Consider the following 19,048-nt stretch of genomic DNA (forward strand, 5'->3'; position numbering starts at 1 on the left):
CTTCTTATAAAGAGCTTCGATCTCCCCCTCCACTCCTCCCTTCGAAATCAACATGGAATTCTGCAAAGCATTGCGCCCGATAGCTTAGCTATATATTCTTGCGAAAATGGCAGGAAAGCAAAGCAAAGCGAGTTCTCTCTCATATCGAACGCGCTTTGCGAACGATGAATTCAACGTTAGGAGCAAGCGCCTTCACTCGACAGCTATTGGATTTACCTTACGAACTGTAGCCGACGACGACGGAGCCCTAGCGAGAGCCGAGCGCCAGCCAGCATTTATTGAAGCTTATCACTATACGGGTAGACGAAGCCGCCGCATCCATATATGCTAACGATCAGCTGACGACTGACAAGCAAGCTTTCCGTAGATCGACCGATGGTCTATTATCAGATTCCTTTACCGTATTACCCAAGGCAGAAGGGAGTTCTTGAAAGATGAAAAAGGGATCGGCAGAGATGTCGCATAACAAGGAGAGGAAGACTCAAAAGGACTTTGACGACGATGACGATGCTGGTGTGGACGAGGATGAAGTCCTGGATGATTATGATGAGGAAATTATTTCATCTGTTACAATCGATCGGATTCCCTGTAACGATGGCTTTGGAGACTTTTCTTTCTGGCAGACTTATAGACCGAAATGGCTTTAGGTATCGCTTATTGGACGCCGAGTTAGTAAGCCTAGGACCCTTTATTTCTGGTAGCAGTGGCGTTCCTGCTGAAATAGATTAGGAGATTTGCGAGGTACAGATTTCAAGGGGATTTGAGACTCATGCAGTCAAGTGCACTAACCGGTCAGAAAGATCGGGACCTTTCCACTTTAGGAAACCCCCTTGGAATGTCCGTAGAAATATCTATTGGCTTATGCTTGGTCAGTTATGCATGTACGATGGCGCAACAAACACAAGCTATATTCCTCTGGAACTTGAAATGCAATTTCACTTTGAGGACCACGAAGCCATCCGTGATAATAGCCACGAGACCTACTGCAAGAGATGGCTGGATTGACCTGCCCGGAAAAGGGATCCGATTCCCAAAGAACTGCGGGCAAAGCGCGAAGAAACCGTGGTCCAAAGATATAAGCTTCATCCAGAACGCAAAACCTGCTATATTCTCAGTGGCGTCTCACCAAAACTGAGCAGAGCTTGGCCGCTGGTGAATAATCTTTGGGGAGACCGGGAAATGCGGCATGTAAACGATAAGTATAGATACTGGCTTCATCCAAGACGCAAAAAATGCTTTAAGTATACGCTTAACGCCGTCGCACTAAGAGTGGACAGCTCTGAGCAACTGCCGGTGGGCGGAAGAGATTGGCTGCTGCTGGAAGGGGTCCAGCAAGCCTCAAACGTCAGTACGATATTCAGAGACGAGTTTGAGAAGGTGTTGTGGTCTCGGTTCATGATCAGCTATCCCGCCCATTACCAAGCCGAAGCCATGTATCAATTGCCCGAACTTCTTCAACAGAGACGCCGGATCCGCGCAGGCCTCAAGTATCTGTCTTGTCACCGGGATCTCAGCCCTTATCCGTGGGCCTTTGGAGGAATCCATGCGGCATTAATCAAGAATTGGTGCTCTGCTATCTTGGAAAATTTAGTTCTGCTGGAGATGACGCCATTGTATCCGTAGCCCACCATGTCGAGAGTGCGGACACAAGAGAGAAATGGTCGAACGTTTTCTCTTCAGCCAAGTCTTTGCAAGTGATATCGAAATTGAAATTCAGTTTCGTGTCCAGGCGCGATCCCATCATAAGCCCCTTAGCTTCCGCGAATATCAGCGAAATACTCAATACGCTTGCGGAAGAGTATCAGCCCATCATTACACATCTGATGATGCGACTCACGCTCAGAAAAGCGCTCACCGAGATGGAGGAATACATTCGTTCTCGAGAACTCGCCCCATCAGTGCCCAAGACTGGATCTGGAAAATGAGGCCCATGTCTCTCTTTCCGTCCCGAACTTTCAGACTAAACTTCTTCAATATTCGATTTTCCCACTTCGCATCCGACTTATACCCAAATCCCATTACTCAGTCTGAGTCTCAGACTATGGGTCAAGTTTTTGTTCTTCCAATGGGCACAAAGCTGGTGGCGATGATGCTATGCTGCCATGCCTGAGAGCAACTTAATGACTAAAAACGAGAGAAATGGAAGCAATCAAGAACTTTCAAGCAGCCTATAGTTTGAGAGACCCAGCCTTCAATATATCATTAGTCCAGAGGATAACGGTTGAACGGGTCTGCGCGGCGATGGTGGATCCACACATTGCCGACCAAAGGACGACTCTTTGGGCGACACCTATCCATTTCAAGCAAGCAACAGGAATTTACAGACATCCTAAATTCATAGACTTAGAAGGGTAGAGCAGGAAGCACCTAGGGATCGAATCTGATGTGGAGGGTTGTTAACGTGGGTTTGATGAAATGCTAGATAGCCTCAGAATCGTGAGAGAACTGGACATTTATTTCATGATCTCTGGTAAGGTATCATGACAGTCCGGTGATAAGTCATTGTACATAAGAATCGAGACTGTGAGAGTATCTTGCAAGTATTTTGAAGTCTTTATATGGAAGTTGATATTCAGGACAGAGATGGGAAGAGATTGGGTTGAGGTCGTTGATATAAAAGCTCGCTTCTTGCCGGGCCCACAAAAATACATGCCACCTGGACTTGAAGCTTTCAGACCGAGAGCATCACCAACCCACCCCCATGCCGTACCCAAACCAATGCCTCCCTCCGGCCTCACCAATGGCGGCAGATCAGCTATTCCATCGTCCGAGGAAGCTTCAGCTACTCAAAGCATCTACGACACTTCCTCCGTAGCTTCGATACGAGCGTCCCTGTCCGCGCTGCATACCCGCGATGCAGCAATCACCTCACGACTGCAGGCGCTTATATCCTCACAGGCCGACCTGTCTCGCGAACTAGGGCGTTTGGATCTTCTGCGAGCGCACCTGGGGACGCAGGTCATACATACCAGGGACATCAGCAATGGTATGCTGGACTCAGCGGCGGCGACGGCATCCCACCTGTCCAGCAAGGTCCGGGAGCTCGACCTCGAAAAGAAGCGTGTAGAGGAGACACTGGGAGTAGTCGAGCAAGTGGCAGAGCTGAAGGCATGCGTGCAGGGCGTCGTAGGGTCGATGGGCGCGCCGCAAGACTGGGAGGCGGCTGCTGGGTACATCGCGCGGGCTTCCAAGATACCGGACTACATCGTCGAAGGCAACTTTGCTGCACGCATTGTGCCAAGTGTAGAGGTGCCAGATGCGCCTGGGATCACCATCGAAAACGCAAAGGAATCGCTCTGCGGCCTGTTTTTGAGGGAGTTTGAGAAGGCGGCCGACGAAGGGGATGGGAGTAAAATTACACGGTTTTTCAAGCTGTTCCCTTTGATCGGGAGAGAAGACACTGGCTTGGAAGTTTACGGGAGGTATGTCTGCCAGGGTGTTGCGGCCAGGGCTCGAGGAGGCTTGAGGGAGGGGACAAAAGGGAGCGCGGGGCAGGATGGATTCTTCTATGCCAATGCGCTCACCAGGCTCTTCGAACATATTGCGCAGATCGTGGATGGCCACGGAGGGCTGGTCGAAAGACATTACGGACAAGGGAAAATGGTGAAAGTCATCGAAAGGCTACAAGTGGAAGCAGATGTTCAGGGTGGGATTATCTTGGATATGTGGGGCGATGAAAGGAGCGTGGACAGGAGGTTGACGGATGTCAAAAGCTACCCATTCTCATTTTTGGTGCACAGCTTTATGCCCGCCCAAAAGAACATGGGGATTACAAGAACGAGTTCGCCTGCAATCGGCGGAGGAACAAACGGAGTAGAGAGTGAGGATGAAGGTGTGGATATGAAAGAGATCGATGGGCTGCTAAATGAGACTGCGATGATGCTTGGCCGCTGGTCAATGTACTCGCGGTTCCTGGCTGGCAAGTGTAGGGTGAGTCGGCCAGATATTCTACTTCAGGCTATATCTAAGATCTCGCAGGACCACCATGAGAGTCCTGAAGAGCCATTAGTCATGCCCGAGCTGCTCCTCAAGTCGGCACTGGGTCGTAAGATCTCTGGCAGGCTTACCACTCCTTTCAATACAATGACCACATTTTTCTTCCGGCGGTCGGTTGAGAAGGCTTTCCAACTAGATGAACCGCCGACGGGGTTAACCTTGAACCCCTCTAAACCTCTGGATGGCAACCCGCCATACATAATATCTGCGGTTGATGATGTTATGTATATCGTCAACACGGTACTCCAGCGCTCACTATCGACCTCTCTACGGGAGGTCATTGGTTCTGTGGTACCTACTATAAGCCGTGTACTGGGATCCGACTTCATCGGCATGATCCAAAGGAAGATGCGAGACGAGTCCTACCCGAAGGCTGCTGTGCAGGGCGGCTTCCCACCAGAAGACAAGATCATCGCTTTCATCGTTCTCATCAACTCTCTCGATTTGGCAACCGACTACCTCTCGCGCATTATAACCGGCCGCCTCTCACCTGCAGAGCTCCCCACCGGTGCGAAGGGACCCAACCCCCTTACCGAGATGTTTCCCTTTGGCCACGACGCTACCTTTGTAAAGAACACACTCGAGAATCTCAATTCAACCTTCGCTTCGAAAACGTCAGAATTGATCTCAGACGGTCTCCAAGTAATGTTCGAGCGAGTCGTCAAACCCCGACTTCGACCCGTCTTGTCAGAGACGTTCCGTGATGTTGACTACTCTCTCGACGAAGAAGACCTCGCTGAAATCGCACGGAACAACGATACAGACGAAGACCAAGAAATCCTGAACGATTTGGTGGCAAGACGGTTCGAGCACAGCTGGGAAGCGCTGATGAAGCCTATCCAACGCATCATGACGCCCAAATCGTTTGCCTCTCTGCTAGAATCGACAGCGAAGTACCTTGCCAAGGTACTCGAGAAGAGGATTTGGCTTATGGCGGGCAAGATCAATGCCCTCGGTGCGCAGCGGATGGAGAGGGATTTCTCGGGGATTATCAGCGCTGTTGCGCGGGGTGGCAGGTATGGAGTCCGAGACTCATTTTCGAGGGTGGTACAAGTAACCATGTTGGTCAACATGGAAGAAGAGGAGTGGGAAGCGGTTAACGAAGCTGAGGAAGAGGGCGAGGAGGAGATTACTTGGGTATTGAATCCGGAAGACCGGAAGAGGGCGAGGCAGTTGGTGAGAAGGTGATCAAATCCACCCGTCGAGACTTATGGCAACGAATCAATGTAGGATCTTACGAGGGACGCCGGGCATTTAAAATTTGGTCTCGAAATAAAGCGAGGTCTTATGCGCCGGCGCGACATAGCCTGTCTGAATCATACGGTTCACCTCCTCTCACGCGCTGCTGCTTGGCAAATCCGACGCTTCGCATACCACCCATCCCACATACCCGACCCTCAGCCGCCTCTTGAAGTATTTGTCACCACACTTACGGCCTCTTTGTTCCTCTGGGGATTACAGATTCCAAAAGTGGATTTTATAGTCTGAGCCTCGAAACAGCTTTTTGGTCCACTAGGTTTTTCAAATCAGTAATTGGATTGCAGGATTGGATCTCATCTTCTTGTGTACACATCCTACTCTCTCGAGTTTTAAAAAGCTCGTCTGTACCATCTTTTAAAAAAGTATTCCCAAAGCCTGGAATCCCAATCCTTCCTCGTGCATTTCGCTCTTGATACCAGTAGAATTAAATCCATATGCTGAGAAAGGCGCTTAATGTTTGGCTAGGCAGAATTGTTTAGTACTTTTAGTAAGCTGCAGCTTTCGCATTATTGATCAGAGTAGAATCACGCTGACACCGCTATTGCGATGAAACGTAGATACACGTGATCGCAATATTTGAAGGCTATGAGGCTTTAATGATAATTTACAGGCCAAAGGCATAATCCATAATATATGTATTCTTTAAATCGTTGTTTCAAGCGTTTCAATCCTCGATTATGAATGAAACCTTTTTTTTTTTTTTAATATTACTCAGGGCTAGACTCGATCATATCCGGAGTCCGGAGGATCAAAGAAGCACTGAGAAAGACCTTATACCTCCTCCTCCCCCGCAACGATGCAACTCGGCCATGCTCACTCATTGGTCCATGCTTTATGAAACGAACCTTGAACAATAGCCTCGATTATATGGAGGAAGGCATTTACGGTAGTGTAGTCGAGTTTCTGGATTGGCGGCGCCTTTCCTTTTCTCTTCACATGGCTTTCTGAAGTTATAGGTCTTTCCTTGTGGAGAATGAAGAAGGAAATGATGGGGGGATTCGAGAGTTTTGCGGATCTTATTATCTTATAAGGTGGGTGGCTTGTATGTGTACGGTGTAGCTAAGAAAGACATAAGGAAAGAGGAAGAGTAAAAGGAAGAGGAAGAGTAAAAGGGAGAGGAAGTGAGTGAGTGGAATCTCTGTTTGTTATACCGTATTTAGCGATTTTAAGTGTCATTTAAGCGAGGCCCCGCTGGGAGCTTGCGGAACGAAGAGATATGTATTGTGCAAAAGCAGACCTGCAATGCACATTGCAGTTTCCAGTATTATAACCCTACACCGCACGACAATATGAAAAACAAAATTCGCAATATCGCTTTTAGATATATAGTTAAATTTTATGTTTAATAATTATAGCTAAATGTTAAACATTCTTTCCATGTTGTTTTTTCGCTTAAGTGCCATGCGTTTAGCTGTGTTCTTGACATTATTAGGAGGGGGTTTTTCTGTTTTTGAGAACGGAAAATTTTAATAGAGAATCGATCCGTTTGAAAGCCGGTGTGGCGCATTAGTAAGAATTTGAGACTGAGAGTAGCGGACAGCTTGCCTTATTGGCATATGGTTAACGCTATTCCGCAGCGTTATTCCGCAGCCTCCGTATAATACCTAACGTCTCGCTCGCACTTTTCTTAACTAGAGCTAATTCTGCTATGGGTTTAAGCTAGATCCCAAGGGGTCGAAACTTGCTGGTGGTTTGCAAGTCCTGCAAACCACGGGCAGGTTGAAATCTCCTCTCAAAGTCGCTCTACTAATTTAAAATAGAGTTCAAATTACTCTACTAATTATCGTAAAGGATATAGAATCTCTTGGTTTTCAACGATAAGTATGGCTGAGTCAACTATAAATGGAGCCAAAAAAAAAGTATAACAGCTTTCGGTTTACTCCGTAAGAGCTTTCGGAGCCCGTGCAACGGTTTTACTTCTTTAATAGTAAGTAGTGTTTCGCAAAGCCACCTGCAGATGCAGCCTCCTTCCTCTGCTTTGATCCTTGGCTTGGTTCGATCGATCCAAGATACGGTATTATTATGCTTTCGATGAGCGCTTTGCAAGCAAAACCGATTCGGTAAAAAATAGCTGTAACCGCAAGCTTTTCGCAATTCCACGACGACGGAAGAAAATTGCTTATCACTACGACCCGAAGCCGCTCGTAAAACCACGTGTACAAGACGATTAACGAAAGAAAACCCGCTGCGATACTTCGGTTTGAAATGATTTTAAAGGATTTACGAAAAAGCTTTCATGCCGCGGGATCAAAGCATCGTGGATTTTACAACTCATCGTCGGTTGCCTTAAAGTATTATTGCGCCAGGTCGAAACCATCGATCGGGGCGGGACATCGACTTTCGTCTTTACAAAATTGATAGAAAATCAAGCACCCATCATATCGTAATTATTTCTGGATTCAAAGATGCACTCTATGGAGTCTAATGATAAGCGACTATCAGAATTGTAATGATATGTAGTTGTTCTATTATTGTATTGGATTAAAGTGATGAAATTCGTACTTTTTGATGTTACAAGCAGCCACTGTTTTTCTACAGAGTATGCGAGAAAAGCCGAGGAATACGAAAATCGGAATTCTTTTAAAAATACATTTTCTACACTACCAACTTTCATTTAATAAAGACTTTCTTTTCTGATATTTTAGAATCGAATGCTTCTTATGGACCTTTGGCTCACATTTTTTTGATTAGAGTTGTGGTTATTGAGATATTCGAGACGGACAGGTAAATCTGATTATTTGAAACAGATTTTGGCTATATTTTGACTATATCGCAGTGCTTTGACTTGCAATAAATAGAAGTATCTTTATATCTATGATACATATTTAAACAGCAATTTTTTATAAGCATGTAGAGTTATTTTTAGTATTTTTTTTACTAATAGTTGTGGTTTAATAACTGTTTGCATGAAAGTGTCCCGCCTTGGTGGTGCCGACTGGCTACAGCAAGTCGGCCATTTTTTTCAAGTTAAATTTAGGGTAACCGACGATTATTATCTACTTGAATACAGAATTTTTATATGTTCTATCACCCGCTAAGCGCAAATTGATACCCCTACTACTACCCCTACTACATGAATGTAATTATTTGGCCTGTGAAGAAGTGTAAGTACAAAGAAAAGGAAGGGTCTTTCAAAAGAATCGAGGCCGCGCTCCTATCGATCCCAATAGATGCAAATATCATCGTTGTCGTGCGCCGCTTATAAGCACGGGCAACATCTTGTTACACCAGCCAAGAAGCCACATAGATCCTGTATACGACTGAAACGAGATTAGCCAAGGTTTATATAAGAGTCGGGAAAAGGGGTGAAATAAAATGAATTAGTGAAACGACTGCGCCTGAGAGAAACGAGAGAAGGGAGAAGACCAAGGGCCTTATATAGGATTACTCAAGTGTCTTGTTTACGCCCAGACCCTCGCTTGGTGCATTGATGTACAGAGAGGACTTTGTTGCGGGTAGAGCAAATCTCGCGTAGGGGTATTTCTACCCATTGTTGCTCCAATATTAAGCAAATCAAGATCTTGATGTTGCATAAGTTAGCGAGATGCATTCGAATTCAATTCCTTTTTGAATCTTCTGCTGGTCGAATATAATTGTGCGAAGGAGATGAGCCTTGGCGCAAAGCGTGGCTCAGCACTTCTGGGCGTAAAAAAAACCTGAATCAGTATCATAATATCTACTTCTGAGCCTTCGACTTTGGTCATAACTTGGCCGCCAGTGTCTGAATCAGCTTGCTCGGACATCCATCCCTTGCCGATACGGTGAAAACGAAGGCTTCGCGCCTTCCAGTCGATTCCACCTTCTCGCTTGATTATGTACATATACCTACCACCTGCCGTTGCAAAGATGTACAGTCTCCCACCCGCGTCACCACCTCGCACGAACTCGTGAAGTCGAGAAACTCATCGTGACGACGTGCGATACAGAGGGGGATGTCTCTCTATCCATATTCTTGACATCTCACAATGCCGGTCTCGAATCGCCGACGAGGCCCTCAGCTCACGTCGATTGTGCTGCTAGCGCTCATTGCCTGCTTCTATGTCGGTCTTGGCTTCCCCATCCCATCAGGAAGTCCGGTACAAACCGACCCAAATTACGGCCTCGTCGAAGTCACATCAGCCTCGTCCAAGTACGCGGTCGCGACGTTCTTATGTGAGAACTATGTTGAGAACGCGCCGGACAACTACTTCACCGGCGTGAGGATGCTAAACTATCAGCTCCAGCACGCGGATGCGACGAGGCTGAATCGGACGGATGTCATGTTCCTGGTGATGGTGACCAAGGCTGTTACCGCGGCGAAGAGGATGCAGCTTGAGCGGGAAGGGGCCACGGTTGTCGAGGTCAAGGACGTTCCGTTGCCGTGGTGGATTTACTCGGGAGTCAAGAAGTGGAAAGACCAGTTCACCAAGTATGTTTTGTACGACATGAGATGACTAGATCTATCACTAATCATATATCCAGGCTTAGACTCTACGAGTTCGAGGACTACGATCGCATCGTTTTCATCGACTCTGATACACTTATTACTCGCCCCATTGACACCATGTTCGACTCCCTTATGCTCCAAACCCCAGCCAAAACTCACTTGAACAACACCGCTCAGATCAGGAACGATGAGCACAAGCTCCCGGCCCAATACGTCTTCGGTGCCCGCTCAGACAACGCACTTGCCGGCGAGCGCGATCATCCCTATCCACCAACACCGAGCAGTGTCTTCTCGGCCGGATTCTGGGTCGCTGCACCCTCGCGCGAGATGTTCAAGTACTTGATGTCCGTGATGAAGCGTTGGAGACGGTTCGACCCATTTACCATGGAGCAGAGTTTGCTGAATTATGCATTTCGGAGGGAGGGACCCATGCCGTGGACGGAGTTGGATCCGGAGTGGAGCGCGACTTGGCCCAACGGGAGGGATGTGGAAGCCAGAGTCGCGACGTTACACGAGAAGCTGTGGGTCGTTGGGCCTGACGATCTGAGGGCAAGATGGGAAGGGGTTAGGTTGGAGATGGAGGCCTTCTACGAGGGAAAAGGGTGATTGATGCTGCAGTTTATGGAACTGGACTGGCGTTACAAAGAAGTTGGGGAAGACCGGCTCAGAGATTCCCGTATATCTTCACATCCTTTCTCCTCTTGTATCCTGATTGTACTTGATTATTTCGGATTTGAATTCGAGCAAGCTCGTTGTTGGTACGGTGGAAACAGCCTCCTGTCACAGTAGACAATCACAGGTTTTTTTTTTTTAGTTATCCTAGACAATAAACTTGTATGAACAGTCAATTTCTCCTTAGTATTTTAAAGCCGTAACTATCTGCATTCGAATAGATTGTCTTCTTTTCAATGTCTATTTTTATATCACTTGAGATTCACAACACTGGAGCTGTGCATATATATATATATATATATATATCTGTGTGTGTATGTATCAGATCTTATCATTATGCCATCTGCTATTACCAAGACACAGACAAGCTCTTCGCAGCTGATTTCAGACATGCGCATAAAGACGCGACAGTGGAAACAGCGGTTCAACCGACTAGATTGGCATTTCTGTCCCACCGTTTTGGTATCGTACTCGTATATTCAAATCTATTCGCGTTTTTGCCCTCCCCCCTTCTTCTCCTCCTCCTTCGCCTCCCCTCTTCCTCCCATTTACACCCCCGCATCACCCTCATTCTCTCCATCATACAGGTACAGCACTCTCTTGCTCCGCTCCGCTCATTATACCCAAGTCAGCACCGGCATACTAGATCAAATCTAGTTAAATTGTATCAAATCATGTTAGCAACTCCAAAGCCAACCGCACACATATCACATACTCAATACACAGCTAGATAGCGCAGATGCATCCTACAAGTCGCAAGAGGAGCGCCTACAAACGCTCGCTTCTCCGCCCCGTTCCGCGTCTCCAGAATTTTCGCTCCTGGCCCGCCCACTGTCGTCTCCCGACGCGCGGGCCGCAGTCCACCTGCCGCCGTCGCGCATGCCCGGCACCGCGCCGCGCGTGAGCGATTTGGCGACTAGCTATCGTCCATTCTCGTCCTTGGTGGAAAGCAGGTAGAAGTGTGACTAGCTGCTGGACGTGGTAGGTTCGTAGTCAGTCTGCTCAGCGGAGAGGAATCGTATCGGGGTGACGGGGGGCGCAAACATTCAGTACTTCTGCCCGGTGCTATCCCTGAGCAAGTCGCTCTCCTCGCGATGGTGCTGATGCAGCATCAAGTGTGTTTCTGCGCCCTGTGCTCGTAATCATCGCGGACCTCGGTGTTGTTGTACGGAGGGGAGTAGCTGGCAATCCAATCCACGGCCGGCCCAGCCCTTGCGTGCGCACGGAGATTCTTCTTCTTCTTATTCTTCTTCTTCTTCTTCTTCTTCTTCTTCTTCTTCTTCTTCTTCTTCTTCTTCTTCTTCTTCTTCTTCTTCTTCTTCTTCTTCTTCTTCTTCTTCTTCTTGAAAGGGTCGATAGCGCAGGACCTGAGGGACCCGAAGAGAGTGAGTGACGGGTCTTTGATGAGCGCAGGGCGTTTTTGTCGATACCGTTGCAAGTTAGAGCCGCTTGGGTTCCAGGCTACTTGCGTTCTGTCCCATTTTTTGCTTCTTCTTTATCCGCATCGGGTCGGCGGCGATCCGAGCGTGGCATAGTTGCGCGAGCTTCCGGTCAGGTTCAAAGCCGAGGAGTGAATGGCAGACCTCTTGAGCGCTGTAATCTCACCCTCTCGGCAGTTTATTCAGCATTTTGGAGACGAGAGCGAGGTCTGGTGCTCTAGTGTTCATATGGTCGGTCCATAACCACATTCATGACATCTCTCTCTCGGTACGGGACGGGATCTGATTCCTTTTCGTGCTTAGCATAGTACTTCGAAGCGTACCCTAGGAGGTCTTTCGAAGCTAGAGACAGGCTGTCTGTATGTCTGTCTGTCTGTATTAGCTAGTCAGCCTACAGTACTAGGCAACTGCTGTTGGCCACTTAAGCGAGAACGTCAAAATCAACATTAGACAATCAGCTATCACTTCTTAATTAATCAATAATTACAAATCCAAATTTTTTATATATAAAAAAAACAATTTTTTACTACTCGTTAGACTCTTTTTATTCTTCATGATTTTTGAGCTAATTATTCGAAAGCGCACGCACCTTGATACTGAGTATGCCAGCCTTCGGCCGACACGAAGACCGGTAAGAGTGCATTTTGCAACGGGTGGGTGCTTTCGCTTAGCAGCGAATAAGTACCCCCCTTCTACCTCCTAGGATTAACTCATCTCGCATTCAGCTACCGGTAACTCGTATCACAGCCCAACTTCAAATAACGAAACTGCCCGATTCGCGTTGCCCTGTTGCCTTCTTCTCCGATACTTTCTTCAAGCAGGCCGATAAACAACATTCGTTGATTTCTATATTTCGAAAACTAGAAGACATGAAGGAGGAAGATATACAAAGGCAGCTTGGAAACGGTCTAATGATCTACCGGTAATCTATTCTTACTCCGGTTATTTTTTCCTTGGTGAGGGGCCACTATCCCTCTCTCTATACATAACCTGCGTAAGCTCTCATGAGGACAAAAGGCAAGCGAGCTGGCTCTAACCCAAACGTATACATAAGCAGTATATACTTTTTCTTTTAAAAAAGACGTATGTATATATATACTTTTAAAAAAAACATATATTAAAAAAAAACCCGAAGTTTGGACATCCATTTCGATTCGCGATCAAGATATCATCTCACAAAAACCCATCAATCTCCCACCACAAACCCGCGTCAGCGAATAAACATTACACATGTTAGAATATTGGACTGCCGCCTATATTCCCTTGTATGGAGTAGCCTCTTGGCTTGTCTCTTGGCTACTCCTTTGCTATAGCTCTCAGTACTCTCACACCTAATCTACTACACCTTCTGCACTCCTGATTCTATCAACACAGAATTCCTCCCCGCCCCCCCACCCCCCAAAAAAACAGCAAAGCAAAACCCACCGAACCTCCCTATACCCCACCCAACAGCTATTCTATTCCAAAACCAAAAAAAAAATTTCCAACCCAAAAGCTCATCCATCTCAAACAGCCCACCTCACACAACCCCCCCCCCCCCCCCCCCCAAAAAGTCCCAATCTCACCACAACTTCAAAGGCACCACCTACCTACCCACCTAGCCGAGAACCCTTCCCTCCCATCTTCCGGCTTATCAGCCCTCACAGTGAGCAAGCAAGTCGCAGCGCATCAGCATCTCCGCATTCGTATTCGGATTAAGGATTGGAGAAGACGCTTCGGAGAGAAAGTACTGTGATCCGATAGGAAGCAAGCCTTTGAATATATATATTAAAAATGAAAAATGAAAAATGAAAAATGAAAAATGAAAAATGAAAAATGAAAAATGAAAAATGAAAAATGAAAAATGAAAAATGAAAAATGAAAAATGAAAAATGAAAAATGAAAAATGAAAATAAAAAAAATTTTCCGGATTCTGGAAGGAAGGAAGGGGAGATAATCTGCGCAGGATTTGGGGGTTTGTTTAAGTCAGGTAGGTGGCTGGCTGGCTGGCTGTGTTGCATTGCAGGTTCAGGTTCTGTGTGAGATGTGAGATGTGCAGCGGGTGATGAGCAAGGGTATGTGTATTTCGGGGTGCTTGTCGGGTATGAAGAGTCTGGGTTTATCTGGATGTTCGGGGGATGGGGCTGGGGGTTTGGCCATCCCTCTGGTTGTGTGCTGTGGCGTAGACTACGAAGGGTCTGCTGGTCGATTGAGTGAGCCATAGGAAGGAACACTTTGTAGTTGAGTTGGGGACATGCAATCCATAGCCGTGATGTTTGCATTGTCAACTGATACTTGGGAGTGATTCCTCCGTACTTGAGCCACACCATTGGCAACTTTCCCAGCAAGGCCCCCTCTTCCCGTCAAGGACTCAGTCACAATTCCATCTGAAAGATCTCTGGCTCGGAGTCGTTCTCCTCCTCCAAACCACCGGGCATTTCCCCAAAGGGAAAGTTACATCTTCGAACCAATTCCATCAACTCCTTCCGCTCGGCACCTTCGAACTTGGCAACCGTGTTGACATCTCTCCTCCATTTGGCGTAGCATTCCGCCTTCTTCAAGCGGGCAGTGATTCTGGGATGCACGTCGTATCGTATCACACAGCGCAAGACCGGGAAGTTGGGTGCCCCCGAATCGGGTTCCAGGTATCTGGACGGGTCGATGCAGGCTATCTCGACCTCGGTACGGAATTCTGTCTGGTCCTTTCCCGGGAAGTCGGACTCCAGCAGCTGGAAGTTGTAAAAGATCCACTCCTCCATGCCCGTCTCCGGGTCCTTGCCCGCTTCGCAGCTAAACTTCCACCGGAGGACGCTGCAATAGTTGAGGGTGGCATAGTATTGGACCTCTGCACCCGTGACTACTTTCGTAATCACCACTGTACCGTGGACCTGGAGACGGTTGTTGGTATAGCGAAGATCGCTGTCTAGGATAAGCGCCTGCGGTAAGAAGCTCACATTAGCTAAGGATAAGGGAAAGCGTAGGGTATGGCAAGGTGCAAAAGTGACGCATACGGCGAAATCGAAGACGCCGACGACCGATGTGATACTTTTTGCTTCATTCGCCGAGACCAAACTGGAGGGAGTTGTCGAGGGCGTCGCACACATGGCCATTGCCATTGCCAAGGATGGGCTTGATATGTCGTAACTAGGTATGTTCAATACTGGCTGACGTTGGGTATACAAGTTGAGAGGTCGAGTCCAGAAGAATATACCGCCGGTATCAACAGAATTTGAAGGTGGGAAAGAACTGGAACTTACTCGGCGAGAGGAGCAATCCACATCTAAAATGGAAGGAGCGCCTCGTTGAGGATGCACTCGCCATTCTCATAATCAGAGAGTAGCAATACCAATCCCAAGATTCGACTTTCCAACTGAAATCCACAAGATTGGAGTCCATACCAAGCTGCATCGACCGGACTGGTTCCGGACATCGGATGTTGATGTTCTGGGAATACGATATGTATGGGTTGGATATGGGCCATATCAGCTGCCTCGTTACCTGATTTCGTGCATTAAGCAGGGCAATAGCCCACGTAAGAACGAGTCGACGCTGGAGCTATTTTCCCCCTCTCACTCCCACTTCGTGCCCAAGGATACACAGACAATGAAAACAATCTCAAATAACCACAGCCTATAACGACAGCCTCCACATTGAATATATATATATATATATTATAAAACAAATTATAAAAAAATATTAATAAAAGAATGGATATTTTTTTTTTTAAAAAAAAAAACAAAACCTAACGCTAATATTAACAATAAAACATCGAAACAAAGGATAAAGGTGGAAAAAAAAGGGGGACTGCGTAACGGGAAAATCGGCCAGAAAAGCGCTGAACCTACAAGGAAGGTACAGTTGCATCGTTCGGCTGCTGTCAGCTGCTTCCAGCTCCTTCATCTCCATCTTATGTACGGTACAGGTGAATTTTTTTTATTCTTTCTTTCATTTACTATTGATCGATTCGTGCGTGTCATGATTATTCATACCAGATAATCTCCCGACATCCAAACTTTCAAGACCCAGACACCTAAAGGCCGAAGATAGAGAACGAACAAAACGGACAAAAGCACACACGCACATATGTACATGTATGTAGAAACACACACAGATTGTAGGTTCTAAACAAAACGTCGTTGAATAACTATCAAACAAGGACTAGCTCATTTCCATTCGCTCTTCTCTTCCTCCGCGGCGCCCAACTCATCCGCCAAGTCCCCGCCTCGCAATCGATAGTCCGCACCGCAGAAGGAAGGATATCATCCACGCCTTGCCTACCCAGCAACGCCAGCTCAATGCCCAGAAGAAGCCTCTCCGTCAAGATCCAAAAACGCCGCCTTTCGCCCGCGTTTTGTTTTTCCACCGCTTGAGAACGCCGTGCGGTAAAGTACTTGTACAAGAATAACCACACATGATTGATGAGGGTGACGACGAGAAAAGATTTACGCAGCAATAGCTGGAGCCACCGAGCGCTCCAGACCGGCATTAGGCGCTGGCTCTTCCTCTGCAATCTCACCACCAGCTTCCCGCTCCACCCAATCACCCCACAGACCCCTCTTGCCACGTACACGGATGGGGCCACCGAGTAATGCTTCTTGCTGCTCGACCTTCACCGCGTCTTTGGTAGCGAGAACGAGAACTTCAAAGAACATCTTTGTAGCGTCTGCTTTGCTAGTCGTAGCTTCAGGAAGGAGATCTTGGAATAGGACACTGGCTTTCTTGCGCTTGTCGGGGCTGTTGGCTGCTTCAGAGCCGAAGCGGTCGCGCAAGAGATGTACCGCGTGTTTGGTACCGAGGGAAACGGGACCGCTGTCGGCAGGATGGACGAGGGGCGCTGCTGTTTCGTCGAAGTTGGGGCCAGGGGACGCGCCGGAGGAGGGATCCCGCCCATAGTCATCATCGATGTTCGGCACAACACTTCCATCGTCCCCGGACATTTCGATTATGGTGCTGTCTGCGGCGATGGCTGTGTTTTCGCGGTCGACGTCGCCACCGCCTAGGCCTGCAGCGAGATCCTCTTCTTCGCCTAGGTCAAGACGTGGGGATTTTTGGGGGCCGTGCTCGTCACCACTCCCCATGTCAGCGATGCCGCTGTCGCGCTTACGCTTTACAGCGCTAGTTTGTCGAATCGCGGTCAAGGAAAGCATGCCTCGAAGTTCGGGTGCCCATATGGCACTGCGACCCTCGCCCATAATGTTCGAGACGAATGCACCGTTGTTTTGCATCTCCATCAAAGCCAGAAGAGCGGGATCACGAGGAATGGAAGATTGGGGTTTCAGGATCTTCTCGTGTTGTTCTTGCTGAGTCTTGATCTGGGAATTTGAAATCATCGTCTCATCGTCTGGTCGCATCACTTTCTTGTGGCGGATTCGTTGGGGAAGGACCACAGTGCTCTCATCCCGCTCAGGTTCGGGTTCAGGTTCATAGAGCTGAGAGTCCAACTTGTTCTCTGCCTCGATTTGCGCAACAAATTCCGGGTCGATGTCGGAAAGGGGCGACTCGGAAATTCGCTCAGGACGTATTGGTGGAATAGACGTGAGGGTACCATCGGGTCTACCATCGGGTCCCTCGCCCATGTTCATCATATTGACATCACCGTCCTCGTCAGCCATGTGGATTGTATCGTCGTTATTAAAGTCACCACCTCCAAAATCGAGGTTCAACGACGAGTCACCGCCTCCCGCAAACGAACTGTCCTTTGCGGGTACCTCAATGTTCGGCTCGCTTAACAAGTCATCCTCAGGGGCGCGGGCCGCCGGTGCGTCTCGTCCAATTTCGACACTGCGATCAACAGCCTTGGGGTCGAAGTCGTCAAGGTCCAGTCCCAAGTCCAAGCCCAAATCCAAATCATCCATGGGCTCCAGAGCTAGGTCGTCGTCCTGGGTTTCGATGCTGTTTTGCAAAAACTGGCTGCCAGAATAGTCTTCCTGGAGATTTATGTCACGGCTACCGGCGCGAGTCTTGCGTGTGAGTCTGCTGTCGTCCTCTATTTGTGAGAACAGGAATGACGCGTCGGGTAGGGGAGGCATTTCCAGATTGTCGCCCTCCGTAAGCACATCTGGAAGCATGAGCGCGTCGCGAGATGGCATATGGATGCCGGTCGGCATATCGTTGTTTCCCGACAAACGGAAGGCCTGGTACTGTTATTATGCATGCATAGAAAGAGTGTGTGTAGCCACCTACCATCTTGATTTTCATCAGAGCTTCATTGCAATCGTCCAGCAAGTAACGCGCTTTCCGACTGTAGATTCGGACGACACCGAGGAGGAGTTGACCACTTAATCGGAGAGCCATGGGTGCCTGGTTTGGTTCGACAATGGCCTCGACACTGTCCTTGACGCTCGCTTGCAGGATATGGTTCTTTGAGAGCTTGCGCTCCAAATTCGCGGACAGCCATACTCTGGCCAGGGGACCTGTCTTGGACAGCAGGGTCTCCGAGTAAAACATGTTTGGAATACTGGAGGGTTAAAAGGGGATTGCGAAGGGTTGCGCCCTATGGCGAAGGGTTGCGCGGGTGTGGGACGATCAGGGGGGCGGGGTGGGTGCCAACTGAACGCGTTTTTGTTTCGTTTGTTATGACGAGGGCGCGTCAGGATTTCGAGGTCGTCGCAAGTCGGATAGCGAGCGCGTCAACCTGTTCGAAGGGTTGGAAACAGTTGCGCGAGAGCAGTATTATATCAATGCGGCGATGAGCAAAATGCAAGCGAGATAATCGGAGGAGAAGGCTGGTGTTGGTGTTGTTGTTGTCGTTGTTGTCGCCGTCGTTGTTGCGGATACGACGAGGGGAAGGGAGGCCGGAGCAGAGAGGAGGAATTCGACCTCGAGGTCTTTGGGGTGGCTGGCTTCAGACGGCGCTAGGCCTCATCGCGGGCCTCAGGCATGAGTCACGTGGTAGCCCGCCTTTTCCGGTTCGAGCTGAGCTGAAGGATGTTTGCGGAAAGACGTGGGCGAATGTAAAGTCGTTAAGCAATTGTAAACTTGCCATCTCTGCAAGGTATGAAAACGAAATACCGTAGTCTAGCCTGGTCGGTTGATTGTGTTGTATTGTATTGTAGGTGGTATGCCTTGCTGAGGTACGTACCGCGCTACCGGTACTAATACATACATAGGTAGGTACCTACATACATATCTGAGCTCTCCCTGAAACTTCATGTTTAAGATCCACGTCGACACGACACCACTAAGCTCAACTCAACTCATCTCAACACAACACGTATTGTTTGAATTTACTACCTATCTACCTATCTGCAATCACATTTGAGGACCTAACAATCCA

At 48.1% G+C, this 19,048-nt stretch overlaps 4 protein-coding genes across 4 annotated transcripts; 2 read left to right on the forward strand and 2 right to left on the reverse strand.

The window, feature by feature from the left end:
• Positions 1-2,718: 2,718 nt before the first annotated feature.
• Positions 2,719-5,184, forward strand: L3040_006359 (uncharacterized protein; the record flags this gene model as incomplete). The annotated part of the gene is made up of 2 exons (XM_066154081.1): positions 2,719-3,930; positions 3,979-5,184. The coding sequence occupies 2 exons, from the start codon at positions 2,719-2,721 to the stop codon at positions 5,182-5,184; spliced, it is 2,418 nt and encodes an 805-aa protein (XP_066011068.1).
• A 4,037-nt stretch (positions 5,185-9,221) lies between these two features.
• On the forward strand, positions 9,222-10,288 carry L3040_006360 (uncharacterized protein; the record flags this gene model as incomplete). Its single annotated transcript, XM_007289145.1, has 2 exons — positions 9,222-9,664; positions 9,718-10,288. 2 exons carry the CDS (start codon positions 9,222-9,224, stop codon positions 10,286-10,288), a joined length of 1,014 nt encoding a protein of 337 aa, XP_007289207.1.
• A 3,859-nt stretch (positions 10,289-14,147) lies between these two features.
• On the reverse strand, positions 14,148-14,888 carry L3040_006361 (uncharacterized protein; the record flags this gene model as incomplete). Its single annotated transcript, XM_007289146.1, has 2 exons — positions 14,148-14,708; positions 14,784-14,888. The coding sequence occupies 2 exons, from the start codon at positions 14,886-14,888 to the stop codon at positions 14,148-14,150; spliced, it is 666 nt and encodes a 221-aa protein (XP_007289208.1).
• A 1,326-nt stretch (positions 14,889-16,214) lies between these two features.
• L3040_006362 (uncharacterized protein) lies at positions 16,215-18,219 on the reverse strand (the record flags this gene model as incomplete). The annotated part of the gene is made up of 2 exons (XM_007289147.1): positions 16,215-17,906; positions 17,956-18,219. 2 exons carry the CDS (start codon positions 18,217-18,219, stop codon positions 16,215-16,217), a joined length of 1,956 nt encoding a protein of 651 aa, XP_007289209.1.
• Positions 18,220-19,048: the final 829 nt, after the last annotated feature.

Source organism: Drepanopeziza brunnea, assembly GCF_022702325.1.
Source record: "Drepanopeziza brunnea f. sp. 'multigermtubi' strain 214-2 chromosome Unknown ctg11, whole genome shotgun sequence".
In the NCBI taxonomy this organism is placed as follows: Eukaryota; Fungi; Ascomycota; class Leotiomycetes; order Helotiales; family Drepanopezizaceae; genus Drepanopeziza; species Drepanopeziza brunnea.